The following is a 14,448-nucleotide window of genomic DNA, read 5'->3' as shown; positions in this document are numbered from 1 at the left end:
GTGATTAGCGTCAAAGGAGAGGAGGCCGGAGAGTTATGCACCCCTCCAATCCCTCAGAGGCAGAGGCAGGGTGATGGGGCTGGAGAATGAGAAGTGGGGGCCGAGGAAAAGGGAGCAGCGTTCGTTATTACAGAACATTTTTGTTTCTAAAATGGAAAGAACGTGAATTCCCAGAACCCGCTTCTTCGCCCGCCAACCGCCTTGCCTCCTGCAGCTGTCCAGCCCTCCGCTCCTGGCCCGGCTCAGGCCCGCCACCGCTCGCGGCAAAGCTTGGCGCTGCTGTGCGCGCCTCCGCGGACAAAGAGCTGGAGGCTGCGGGGCGCGGCCGCCGGCGGGGAGGGAGGGAGGGAGGGAGGGAGGGAGGGAGGGAGGGAGGGAGAGAGAGAGAGAGAGAGAGAGAGAGGACCCAGGCGCGCGCAGGGGGAATCCCTCCCGGGCTCTGACGTCACCGCAGCGCCGGCCAATGAGAAGCCGGAGAGGGGGATTCCCGCTCTGGCTGCCGCCCCGCCGGCTTTTTAAACCGTACCCTGGGGAAAGCTCGCTGGGAGCGGTGGGAGGAGTGGGGAAAAATGGGAGGTTAGGGGTGAAATATGATCGTCCTGGGGGACAAGACTCCAGAGGTCTGATGATTAAGCGTCAAGACTGGCTTAGACCTCGGCGGCAAAACCAAAAGCTGTCGAGGAGAGGCCACTCTTCAGCCAGGTAGGGCAAACTCTTACAGAGATGGAGTGGAAACTTGAGCGCACCGCCCGGAGGAGGGTCCGGACCGAAGAAGAGATCCTATGGGTGAGTAACGCCCTTTTGTTTCCTCTCCCCAACTCCCTAAAGGGACTTCTTGTCGAAGGCACCGTTTATAATACCTGTTTAGGACCAAGAGGTAGTTCAAAACTCTAAATCCTGATTTTAATTTTGAGTTGTGTAATTTAATTATATTCTGGAGGTGCCTGTTTTCTTTCAAAAAAAAAGTGAATGTAGTTTGACTAAGTAAGGATCTAGAAACATTCCACGCCTAATATTATGATTTTCCTAAACAGTTTCTATTCATATATGTTGTCTGTATTTTCAAAGGAGGAGGTCATGCGGGTGCTCGCCAGAGACATGAAACAGAAGAGAGGTCAAGATTCTCCCACGGTGAGTGTCCAGTGCTTACTCCAGTTCTCTGTCTTGAATATGACCTCGAACTAATTCTTGCTAAAGATATTTGCTGGAAGTATGAATTGGTCTGAAAATATGAAAAATTTAAAAAATCTCATACTATCACTAACTACAGTCTATATATTAAAGAGTCTATATATTAAAACATTTTTGTAAGAAACTGACGATCTCTGACTGACAAATAATGGTAATCATTTTAATCTGAATGTTACCTTCTAGTTTTTGCCTCTACAGCAAAAGATGAAGCTTGGATGTGTCAGGTAGGCAGTGCATCTTTAGCTGGCTGTTATAATTTCATTTTAACAGTTGCTAGTTGCACTCCCCTCTGTTGCGTTCATAAGCTTGCCCCCCAAAGAGACGGAAATGGTGCTATCTTGTGGTCAAGAGGAGAAGTGGCATAATCTACGGCCCTTAGGATAGTAATTTAACAGTTGATCCCATGTAGTACTTTTTCATCTTGAAAGTCCGAACCCAAAGGCCTTTAGTTTCCCTTGTGGTCAGTGTAAATCATTATCATGATTCACCTTGCTAAATAGTTCACATTCCTTTAGTCTTTACTTATAGATTTTAGTTTCAAACCCATCACCAGTTTTATAGATTTTTTTTAGACCTTCTTTAAATTTTTCTGTATTTAATTGGTGACACAATAAATTGAACACATAACTTTCACAATGCAAAGACTAATAGCCTTTGTAGCCGGAGAAAACAAATGACATTTGACTTCTAAAATTCCCTAAATACTTTAATATTTATTTTTCCCAAACAAAGCTGAAGATTTGTCTTGCCTACCTTTTGTATCACCATGACTCCTAGATATTTGACTACCTGATACAGACAACTGGTCTTTTGGTCAGTAAATAGAAGTAAGGGAAAATCTACAGTTATGTATAACTTTGTTAATTCACTTGTATAGCAGTATCCGAGCCTTTAATTTGTAAAAGCTAAGTGGAAGTATTTTGAAAGTTTTCTTTTTAAGTTTTTGAATAGATTAAAGAAAATATTGGTTTTATTTCTTATAGTAGTTTTGGAGGAAGAGGTTTTGCCTGTAAGTTTTCTTTTCTTTATGTTGGGGGTAGGAGTTTATTAATTAAGTTACTTTTGCTGTGTTGGGTCTTCGTTTCTGTGTGAGGGCTTTCTCCAGTTGCGGCAAGCGGGGGCCACTCTTCATCTCGGTGCGTGGGCCTCTCACTATCGCGGCCTCTCTTGTTTCGGAGCACAGGCTCCAGACGCGCAGGCTCAGTAGTTGTGGCTCACGGGCCTAGTTGGTCCGCGGCATGTGGGATCCTCCCAGACCAGGGCTCGAACCCGTGTCCCCTGCATTAGCAGACAGATTCTCAACCACTGTGCCACCAGGGAAGCCCTGTAAGTTTTCTTTAATGTGACTATTAAGATGAAAGTTCTGCCACTATTTCATGTTACAAATTTAGCCTCAGTGACTTTATGGGCCATGAAAAGCAGCAGTGACCTGAATCAGGTAGGCAGTGTATTGTTAGATGGCTGCTTTGGGTCAATTCAGCAGCCACAACTACACTGCCACTTGCTTCTGGATAAATTCTTCTTGTTAATGAAGTACACTGGTTACCTGTGTGTGATGGGTTGGCAGTGTATTGTTAGCTGGTTGAATATGTGAAAGGCATCAGCTAACATGCAACTGCTATCTTATTGCATGTACAATGAACATCAGAGTATAATTAAATCTGTAAGTAATATGTGTGTTTGTGTGTATGTGTACTTTGTGCCACGAACCGGGTCACTCTTTACCATAATGCTTATTACTACTTTTCAGTTATAATACAACAAACAGCTTTATAATGATGAAGAAACTACTCCAATTAATTATTTTTAAAATTTCAGGTAATATTCTGGAGTCTCTAATACTTGTAGACAGTATTAAAGTATTTGTGAAATTATATGTTTTAAATGTAAAATTTAGAATATAATGACAATTTGGAATGGAAAACCTAAAATGTTTCCTCAAATTTTGAACTAAGTCTTTAGAATTCTCTCTGGATGATTAGTTTCTTAATTTAACATTAGAGTAGGTCTCAATTACCATGTGTGTGTACAGCTAAGGGGAGAATTGAAGTAACTTCCCAGATGAGTCAGTCAACTAAAACATTTTCACTTGAATATCAAGAGAGTTGGGGATTTTGTGGGTTAGGGGATGGGGCTGAATTGTTTGGAAGATTTGCCTTGAGTCTTCATTTTCTGTAAAATCACAGACTCATACAGTGTTTGGAAGAGAGCATGATATTTAGTTTGTGAAGGGGGAGAACTGATCGCATAATATAATTTAAAATATTTTCTCATTCCTTTGGAGGCCATTTTGACTCATGGAGCCGTGTCAGGTGTGTGCTGGGTCCTAGACACACTGTGGTTGTATAAACATTTGCAGCAAGTTCATGGAACTGACTTTGGTGGTCTGGTCAATTATTAACACCCTAAATGAGAAGTGAGAAATGTATCACATTCTGTACTGCATTGGATTATAAGTTATGGGTAAAATTAAATTCCTACCTTATTTAAATGTAAACATTTCTAGAACCATGAGTTAAAGAGATACCTATAATTTGATTCTTATGCATTTTGCTACTTTCAAATCTCATCCTCTTTTTGTTGTTACCTAGTATCATTCCATTTTCAGCATCTTTGTGTTTAAGTATTCCTTTAATGTGAATATTGTTTTCATCTTGTTTTTTTTAAGGTTAAATTTCAACATGTTATTTTCTGTAGAAAATCACTGATCTGTTGATAAAAATAAAAACGACTAAATTTAGAAGCCTTGTCCTTTGTGTTTTACTTTAAAAAAATTTTTTTAAAGAGCAAGACATAAAATGCCAACATTTATACTCAATGAATAGAATACATAGTTCGGTTCCTATTATTGAGATGATGAGAAAGGAGAGAAAGAATGGAGTGTAGTAAAGATAAATAAGGAGATCAAGGGTAAGGAGGAGATTGAATGTTTAAATTCAAAAAGAAAACGTTTTCGTAAGAGTGAGAAGGAAAGAGAGGGATCCACACTTGGGATGTCAGAGGAAGAGAAGACGGAAGTGGGTTGAAAAAAAGAGGAGGGAGGCAAAGCTGGTTGGAAGTATCTTCTCTGGGGGCAGCCACTGCTGTTCACTGGTGCTGGGGATGTAATTGCTTCCCATCACACCCTCTGGAAAGTGCCCGAGTTTCTCAGTGCTCTTTAATGGCTCTCCCTCCCCCACCAGCCTCTGCCCCCAAAAGAGAATGCTTCCCTCGGCAAGGTGTGGCCTTAACCGTTCAGAGGGAGGAGGGAACAAGAAGAGTGGGAAGAAGTGTGATGTGTTAGTTTCTTGGTGTAACAGTTATTAGGATTTTATTATTCCCTGGGGAAGATGAAGTCAAGCTGAGGGATAAATACAGAGCGTCTCCGTATTAGCTGCACCCAAACATGACATTTTTCTTTCAAAGGAACACGTTAGCAGGAATACACATGATTTTGTACAGGGATCACCCAAGACCTTCCCACTCATATCGGGCAGTCTTGAAACAGTTAATATGTTTAAAGAAAATAAATGTAGAGAAATAGTTTTTGTTTTCCTTCTTAGACTTTGTCTATATATATATATATATATATATATATTTTTTTTTTTTTTTTTTTTTTTTTCGTATCTTTTACTGGAGTGTTTTCCTACTTGAAATTACCTGCAGGCAATCCAGTTATGTCGTTATGGTGTGATTATACAGTTATTATGTTAGCAGCTTTTCATAATTCAGTATAACTGCATATACATCCACATTTATGTATAACCTGTCAAAATAATATATTTGTAATAAAAATAAAGAGTATATGTGATATGTTTTTGCTTTAGATTTTTCTCTTTGGAGATCCTTATTACCATAGGTCTGATTTTAAAAATTTTGTTGTGCTGGAGCCAGCTTGTCCTGGTCTGTGAGAACTGACTGTTAAATTTTCAGAAATTTTACAAGCCAGTTATGAAACCATTAGTAGATTAAAATTGGCCATGTGGGAGCATTCACACCATAGAAATTGCAAATGCTGCAAATTGGGACTCCTCCTCCAGAGATCTGGTTGTTAAACATTTACCAGTCATCACTGTATATATGCTATATATACTATAGTTATTAAGAATTATGTATATGTACATATATACATACTATAGGTATGCTATAATTAGTACCCAATTTCAAAAATGAAGTACAATTTTTAGGGAATATTTTAGGCAAATTCATATTTATTCCACTCTCCAACACTCTGTATTTTTACATCTGCCATAAGATGATGATCAGGAGTTAGTAGGAAGTACTCCTCTCCACTTCCCAAATAAAACAAACCAAAACAAACTTCGTCAATGAATTATTAACCACAGTTAAAAGCATTTGATTTTGTCCCTTTCCTTTGTCAGGAGGACAACTGCCATACTCTTTAATGGGATGCCTATTTTTGTTATACTTCTCAGTTCAGGCAGCTCGTAGCAGTTTATGTCCCAGACTTTTTGATGCTGAGATAGAGAAGGTATTGTGCTCAGTGCAAGAAAAATGCATTTTTTTTCTCTGTGTGTTTGCCTGACGGTATTCATATGAGACATTTGAGGTCTGGGTGGAAGCACATCAGCAAATGGCTCTCCTCCCTTTCATCACACATAGCCTGGTTTGTTACAGAACCCTGAATGGACACCTGTATGACACACTTTCAAATCCCTACCTGCCTTCCCTGCATACTCAGAGGGGCAAGAGGAGAGAATCAAGCCTAACCTAGTAGAGATTATAGGTTGAATAAGGCAACCAAGTTTGGAGATATATAAGTGAAAAACCCACTTTTTATGGCCTCGGAGAGAACTAGTGATTTGGGGCAGGATGGATATCTCAACTGTGTTCTCTGGGACAGTCCTGGTAGTCCCCCAGCTCACTACCCTCTGTCTGGCAGTGGGGTGTCTACGTAACGTCTGTGGTGCTGGCAGATACACTTCTGTTCACACCCTGATTGTGAGCATATAAGCACCCCAGCTGTCCTGGAGCACTGATATGAACTCATAGAAGTCGTAAGTGGGGGTAAACAGCAAGAGTGTTCCAGAAGCAACACTTGGAGGGATTATCCTAAATAAAATTTTGCTTAGGGGCCCAGAATTCAAATTGCTAACAGGCTTTTTGGGGGCAAGCTTGCAAAAGACAGATAGACTAGAGAGGTGGCTTCCATTTCTTCAGCAACAATCCAGGTTAGTACTGATTCCTGATCACTTGAAAGACCTTGGGAACTTGGAAGGGGCTTTTTGTTCACTTTGACCCCACCCCCAATTTATAGGTGAGGAAACTGAAAAGTAGTCGAGCTTGGCCCAAGGCCCTGCCACTGGTGAGAGGTAGAAGCGGGCTTTGCTCACACAGTGACCACCATTCTTTCCTTTTTTTTTTAATGTCTTTTTTATTGTGGTAAAAGTCACATAATATAAAACATACTATTTTAACCATATTGACTGCTATTCTTGAGGTGCCTCTGCACATCCTCTTGACCTGAGGGGAACCACACCTCCGCCCCCATCAGAGAGCTTACTAAATACATTCAGAGCTGGGGGTTGGACATATATGTTGAAGTAGAAGGTATTTCGGGAAATATATTTGATTTTTTTAAGAACTTTAAACACTTTTGCAGAATTATTTACTGAGGTGGCACTACTGATTTCACCATAAAAAAGAATCTTCACTTTCACTTATCAGGTCAGAATTGGAGAGCCAATTCACAGTTATTTAGATTGGGTCTTCCTTCTTAGCCAAATTCTGCATGACTGTTTTTTCACATTATTTTTTGGCTCCAGTATTCCTGTTTAATTCCTTTATGAAATGAATATATATTTCATGGGGCAATAATTAACCTTCATCAACTTGGCAGGTGGCTTTTATAGCCAATAATTAGAAGGCTGACAAAACGTAAAGATCAGGACTTTGGGAGAAAAGGTATGTTGTGACTCTATCAAAAGGCTCAGTGATTGCTGATGTTTCTAAGAATCATGTAGTTGGAATCACTCCCTTTTCTTCGTTAAGAGTTTTGATTGTTTGCAGTTGATTCTTCTTATTACAGCCATGAGAATGATGCAACATTGAATTCTTTCCAAATGGCTAATCTAGTCTGAATAGATTAGCAACCAAAATTAACCTGTAAGGAACCTGTAAGGAATTAACCTGTAAAGAATTAACCAAAACCTGTAAGGAATTAACCTGTAAGGAATTTATCAAAATTAACCTGAAGGGGAATCAAGCTGAATGATCATATACTCATGGCTTTTTTCTTACACTTGGGATTTTCACTCAAAAATACAGACTGAAGTGTTAATATTCTAATTATGGAATTTGAGTTTCTTCTAGAAAATAATAAATATTGAGAAAAGTGAAGGCTTTTTCAAATGTTGTGATAATGTCATTTATAAGTGACTATTTGGCCAGGTGCAGTAAAACATACCATGAACCTGTACTTAAAAAAAACAGCCCCAAAACCCCAAAATCCTGTACCTGAAACAAATAAAAATACATAAGGATTAGAATCTATATTTCACATTTTCAATGTTTATTTTGCTTTTTATTACATAAAAATAATCATTTATAATTAGTTACTCTGGAAATGTCACACAGTGTCTTGAATTCAAACAGTGGTCTAGTGTGTTGGCATTTCCATCAAGAACGATACTAGAAAACGTCAAGTCAGACGATAGGATATTGAAGCACACTGGTGACTGTATTCTGAATTATGTAGTGTGGGCAGATGAAGTATTTAATATATTTCATTTAGAGTCTTTGGCTACTCTTCATTTTTGCTTTAGGTAACATCTCTATCGTGGGGACATTCATTACCAGTCACTGACAAAATAACATAAAAGAAAAGTCATCCTTCAGTGCCACATTTAATTGTCAGAGTATTTAAAATGGGATCAAACCCTCATGGAGACATTTCTGTATTTTGACTATTGCCTTAGAATGATTCAATGGCATTTTCATAGATCCTCTTTCTTTTTTATGATCATTTGTCTAATCAGAGCTGCTATCTCAGGCCTGATGATTTCAATGGGTTCCTCTGGCCTCCAAGATTTCACAACTTGACCTTCAGGGTTGACCAGATACTTCCAGAAATTCCATCTTGGTTCCTTGTTTGACGAATCTAAAATATCAGAATATATTTTCATGAGTAAATTCTTTGTCAAGATTTTCATTTTTGTTAGTATCTGCATAAATTACAACTTTAGAATCAAGTTCTAGGATTGTCATAATTTCAAAAACCAAACTAAACAAAAAGCAAAACACCCAAACAAAACAACTCAAAGTTTGTGTAACCAGATTTCTATATACTTGGTGACTTCACTGATGATTCTACTGACCTAGAATCAAGAAATGAAATAAATTAGTTTATTTTAGATTTGTTGATCTCACCCACAAAAAATTTACCCTGTCACTAGCTGAAAACTTTCAGTTTATTAACATTTTTTTTAAGATAAAGTGATGTTCTAAATGTCTTTGGTAATAGGAATGTATGGATTACTTTTTGTAGTAAATATATATATGTTTTTAATATTGTTGCATATTATATAGTAAGGAATTCTAAATAATTGTAGATATCCTTTGATACATCTTAATTTAGGTAAGAAATGTAGAAGTTTTTTTCTATTTATATCATACAGGATTTGTGTGCATTATTATTGACTAACATGAGAAAAAATATATTATGTGCCTAGTAATGTATGCTCAGTGCTTTAAATGGATCCTCTCCTTTAATCTTTACAGCAACCCTGTAAACATTGGATATTATTATTATCCCCATTTTGCAAATGAGAAAAATGGAGACCTGGACTCACAGTCACATGCTAGTGAGTGGTAGAGCCTGGATTGATATCTAGACCTTCCTATTTGCAGAGCTCGTGCTGTTAAAATAGGGGACGTGGCAAAGCAAACAGATTTTAGGAGGAAGATGACAAATTCATTTTTGTACACAAGGAGATTCAGGTTATGTGGGACACCCAATCAGAGGAGGCTTCGGAGCTTAAGAGCAAGAGCTCACCCAGGGAAAGGGGACAGAGTAAGGAGAGCCCATGTGGATGTGGCAGAATCCTGAGGATCAGTAGAGTTAAGGGTGGAGGAAAAGAGGAACCTGCAAGGGAGGAAGAGAAGGGGCCAGAGTAGAAGTCACAGGCAGCGAGACCCACCAGGCTCAGGAGAGTTATGGAGTGAGAGGCCAAACACAGTGACCTAAGAAGGAAGCAGAGACCGGGAAGTGAAGAAAACAAATGTTAACTATCCTTTCAAAAACGTTGCTGATGAGGTAGGTAGAAGGAACACACTGCCTAGAGTTTTTAAAATTGAGGGATACTTTGCTTTATGCTGGGGAAAGAACAAATGTGGGAGCATAGGTTAAAAATAATGAATGAAAAGTAGCCTAATATTTACTTATACGTGTTTTATTTTGTGTACTGTGCCAAGCATTTACACTGGTTATTTCATTATTAATAGTGCTGCTGATTAGCTCAAACATCAGTGACTTGGTATGAACATCATATTATTAACTAAAGCCTTCTTAAAATCGCTTTGAAAAATAGCCATTTTCTATGATGGAAAATGTGTTTTTAAAGATAATGCCCATCAGGGCAGGGCTCTCTTTAGTCAGTGTTAACATCTTTGTGTGAATTAGAAAAAGATACCCTTCCAGGTGGGGACAGTCCCTCGGCACATACCTTGCACTCGCCTGTGTTTCAGCCCCCGTTTGTCTCCTTACTCCTGTTTAGTGAACAACCTGTACACCTGTACAGAGCCATCTTGTTTGTGAGTGCATGATCAGGTACTGTCCATTGTGGCCAGTTTTCAAAGATCTAATTTTCATTTGGCCGTCAACTCATAACCTTTGTCTCTGGAGCTTCATCTAACTTTAGTGAAACCTTAAATCACTGTTACCTTTTTGATTACACAGGGTAAATGGAGTTTCAGAAGATTTTTTAGTGACAAAGGGGAAGAACCTAGGAGCTATTGTGCCCAAGTATTTGGCTGCTGTAATTGAGAGATGATTACGGGGCACATGCTCTGGCTTTATTTTCCCTGTGCACCCTGGAAATAAAAGGAATGAAGACCTCACTTTAGTTGCTATTCGTGGTGTTAGGCATTATATTGACTTTCCCTAGAAACTGAATATAATCTTTTTGGATGATTCTGATTTCATACTTAAATGAAATATTATAGAACATCATTAGCTGGTTTGTTTGATTGGAAGCTTGATTGCCTGGCTGAGGTCATGGTTTTAGCAAAACTCAAATTACCCACAGTGAAAATGACTGAGGTTGTCATCTATATAAGTTAGATGAGAGGACATTAGCTGAATGTCCTTTAGAATAGTGTCTGCCACAGTGTAAGCTGTATGTGAATAAGTACTTTACTTTTATTATTAACACACTTAATCCTCCAGGCAATCTTAGGGGGTAGATACTATTGATAACGTCATTTTACAAACAAGGAAACAGGCACAGAGAAATTATGTGCCTGAAGCCATCCAGCAAAAGTAAAAGAGCAGGGGTTTCAACACAGACTGGGGCCAAAGTTTAGCTTTTAGTCACTATACTGCACCACATTTATGCTGGAAAATCTTTAAATAGGTTTCTGTAGCTAGCTTAATTACAGAGATAGCCTAACACTACCCTCCTCCAAAAAAAAATCACGATATATTGTTTTGAATTTTGCCAAAAACCACCTGGCAAACAGATATTTTTCACCCTTGAGGATAATATCTTAGATAAGTAAGGCAACATAAAATTAACCACAAAGATAAGTTCAACTAATAATGCTCAGCAATATTGATGTGGGGTGTATAGCTTTAATATTGGGGAGGGATATTTGCCCACATGCTAGTTAAATGAGAATTGAAATATTTTGTGACAATAGCCATGACCACACTTAAAGTAAATTCTTCAGGAAAATGATCATAAAAATAAAATACATTGGAGTAGATTCATTTTGCCATCCAAGAAGTTAAAACATTGATTTCAGGGAAGCATAGCTTCTAGAAAGTCACAAAGGATGAGAATCTAGCTCTTTGATAGTTTTATAAAACTTTCCCACTAAAACATTTCAAATGAATGTATTGTCCTGGTATATTTGTTTTAAAAATGAAAAGCAATTAAAAACATTAAATTGGTGAGGCAAGGTAGATATTTACCAACAAGAAATCTAAATGCAGGTTCTGCTTCAGGTCCTAGAATCTTAATCTTGTGGAAGATGGGGAATGTTACTCCGAAGTTATTTCTTGCAAAAGATACTACTTCCTTGCTTGGGCGGGGCTCCGATTCTCCAAACTGATTGCATGGAAAAGCCAAGACGCTGAAGTGGAATGGTCCAAACTCTTTGTGCAGTTCCTGCAGTGCTAAGTAATTTCTGTCTGTGAGTTGGCAGTCACTAGCCACGTTTACAACTAGTGCAACCTCCCGGAAAAAGAAAAAAATCCAACCGGAAAGTGAAGCAAATAAAAGATTAAAAAAATATTTGCAAGTAGTTAAAATCCTAAACCATTTTGGAGGAACACAACCTTTGATAGATGGTTATCTCATATTTTTAGATATACCCAATTCTGCTGAAAATCATAACGCGGATGCATGAGTTAAAACTCTGAAAAATCACGACCATTGAAAAAGCCCTATGTACTCAACTAAAGTTTTTTTTTTAATAAAAGATAAAATATGATTATTGATAGAGTGCTTTTTAATGTTGTTAGATTATGGAATTAATACTTTCATATTCACATTATATGGAATACTCCATATTCACATTACTAACTCTAAGAATTTCCTAAGCAACTTAAAGTATTAATCCAGCACTTAAAGCAAACAGTTAACATAATCAGTTATCAATTAGAAGTATATAAACTGAGAGCTCTGATGGCTAAAGTGATATACTAATAACATTACTTTGAAGACTAAATTATAATATGACCGTTTAACAGTGAAAAATGGACTATTAAGAGAATAAGCAGAGAACACGGACAAACAACAGAGATAAAAATCAGAAGATGCAACTTACTTTGCCTTTAAACTTTTCCAGAGAAACCGTTCTTCCATTTGCATCTTTCACTTCAAATGTATAAAAGCTGTTGATTTTAGGTTTTAGGAATTTTAGTTGTAGAAGAAATAACATTACTGTACATAGAACCATAGACAGCAAAACTGCAAATACCTTTGCTTTCGGCCCTGAACATCTCAAAGGGTAGGCTGTGAGAGGCTCCATTTTGGATGATTCTAGAGGGAAGTCTCAGCAGGCTGGAATTCAAGGAGGAGCTGAAACCTGAAACCAGCTTAGTGTAACGGAAAGTCAGGAAGGACAGACTAGCTCCTCTCACTGCTGAGGAATAGAAAGACCTTTCTCAGATTGAGAATGGAGTGAAAATCCTGAATGAAGTAAAAAGCTCTAAAGAATATCAATGTATATATGATGTCAGTTGCAATTTTTGCTTGAAAAATCAGGACATTTTTGGTAGCTCTTTAATATCTGCCCAACAAAGAAAATATTTCACCAGAAGATGGTGCCCTTGTAACTGGAAAGCTGTGAGGTGCTCCCAGCAATTGACTGGATGGAAGGAATTGGGTGTATAATACCCAGGAATAGTTCAGAGTGTCAATTAAATTGGTCTATTAGTATGACACATGATCTATAGGAATTTAATATTACATGTGTATATATAATGCACATGGCTTAAGCATGCTATATGAGTTCAAGGAATTTATAGTGGAAAGGGCAGTGAAATTTCTGAAAAGGCTACTCGCTATGACCTCATCTAGCTAAGGCAATGCCTGGTGATATAGTAAAAATAAATAGATTAAAAAGAATGATGGCTCTAAAAAAAACCCTCCTCTACCATAAAGCAAGCTATAGTTCAGTGATTTTTCAAATTTTTTTTAAATTTTTTTTATTTTTTTTAACATCTTTATTGGAGTATAACTGTTTTACAATAGTGTGTTAGTTTCTCCTTTACAACAAAGTGAATCAGTTATACATATACATATGTTCCCATATCTCTTCCCTCTTGCGTCTCCCACCCTCCCTATCCCACCCCTCTCATGGTCACAAAGCACAGAGGTGATCTCCCTGTGCTATGCGGCAGCTTCCCACTAGCTATCTAATTTACATTTGGTAGTGCATATATGTCCCTGCCACTCTCTCACTTCATCACAGCTTACCCTTCCCCCTCCCGAGTCCTGTCAATTTTGAGCTACATGAGATAGTTTGGATAGGCTAGTTGTTGGGGACCCTCTCCTAGGTTCATACATTTATGTGCTTCTGGAATTGTTTTACTTTCTCTAGAGAGGAGCCTTCCAATCTGGCTGAAGGATGTTTCTGGCTGCCTTTGTTGTGGGAGCTGAGTTGGGGGGACTGGGGGGTCTCTGCTTCCAGTATTCTGTAAATATAGACTCGATTTCCCTCAGCTGGGCCTGGCACCCCCTGTCAAAGCCCTTGGCTTAACCTTTCCAGAGAATAAACCTCCAGACTTCTGCAGTTTAGTAGATTCTGCATGTGCCTGGTAGCATGAGTGACTTCTCAGAGTTCCCACCTTGGTCTTCCTTGTTTCAACCCACCAACTCTCACTCCCATGTCCAGACACCTGGTACTGCCCATACTGAGACCTTTGAGAATTGTGTGGGGTCAATCAGGTTGGTTCTTGCTTTCCCCCTGCAGACTTGAGATTCCGTTTTCTCAGGTCTGATCCTAGTTCCACTGCACCATCTACTTTTTAGCTTCCAAAACTTTGTTGCTGTTTTCTCTATTGTTATGGACTTACATCCTTTAAAAAAAAAAAAAAAACAACCTTTCCTGTCTGTAAGTGGGATTTGGGGAGAGAACAAAATTAGGTACATGTATTCAGTCTGCCATCCTACCCCAGAGGTCTGGTGCTAATATTTTTAAATGACAAATTGACTATATTTAAAAATTTTTTTAATTAGAGAATTTTATTTACTTTTATCCCCCCTCTAAAAATTAGTATTTTTTTCAGGTATAAAAGAATATTAGTATATCTTTTTGAGAAAGATCATTGTCTCTCTTGCTCTGGCAAACTTTAAAGTCCTGTACTCAGGACTGTAATCACTGTGTGGATTATATCTATGGTTTGGGGGACCACTTGTGAAAACCTGAAAGATGCTTTCTTTTTTGTTTTTTCTGTAATTCAGTTTATTTTCCTGGGTAGGGATGGGAAAGGTGGTGAGGACTCTTAGGGGAAGGGTGGGTCCTCCTTCTCATCATGGGTGAAGAGGGTCGTTTGTAGCTTCTCAAGTCCACAGGCATAAAAGTCCCACA

The 14,448-nt window shown here is 38.4% G+C and overlaps 2 protein-coding genes across 3 annotated transcripts in view; one reads left to right on the top strand and one right to left on the bottom strand.

The window, feature by feature from the left end:
* Nucleotides 1–555: 555 nt before the first annotated feature.
* CDC20B (cell division cycle 20B) overlaps nt 556–14,448 on the top strand; it is a 74,202-nt gene continuing 60,309 nt past the window's right edge. The window contains exons 1-2 of the mRNA XM_024123384.1: nt 556–786; nt 1,069–1,131. Of these exons, the coding sequence (XP_023979152.1) occupies nt 724–786; nt 1,069–1,131 (126 nt within the window). The 5' untranslated portion in view covers nt 556–723. The remainder of the gene's footprint in view (nt 787–1,068; nt 1,132–14,448) is intronic.
* On the bottom strand, nt 7,674–12,402 carry GPX8 (glutathione peroxidase 8 (putative)). Of its 2 annotated transcripts, XM_007124613.3 has the most exons (3): nt 12,181–12,402; nt 11,324–11,585; nt 7,674–8,290 (listed from the first exon to the last, which is right to left on the bottom strand). In XM_007124613.3, exons 1-3 carry the CDS (start codon nt 12,382–12,384, stop codon nt 8,127–8,129), a joined length of 630 nt encoding a protein of 209 aa, XP_007124675.1. In that variant the 5' UTR covers nt 12,385–12,402; the 3' UTR covers nt 7,674–8,126. The 2 variants fall into 2 exon arrangements, with proteins under 2 accessions (XP_007124675.1, XP_023979163.1); XM_024123395.2 differs by lacking the exon at nt 11,324–11,585 and having other exon boundaries at nt 8,130–8,290.

This window comes from Physeter macrocephalus, chromosome 8, assembly GCF_002837175.3.
Source record: "Physeter macrocephalus isolate SW-GA chromosome 8, ASM283717v5, whole genome shotgun sequence".
NCBI lineage: Eukaryota > Metazoa > Chordata > Mammalia > Artiodactyla > Physeteridae > Physeter > Physeter macrocephalus.
The sequence above is the reverse complement of the archived record's forward strand: the minus strand, read 5'-3'. Positions and strand labels throughout refer to the sequence as shown.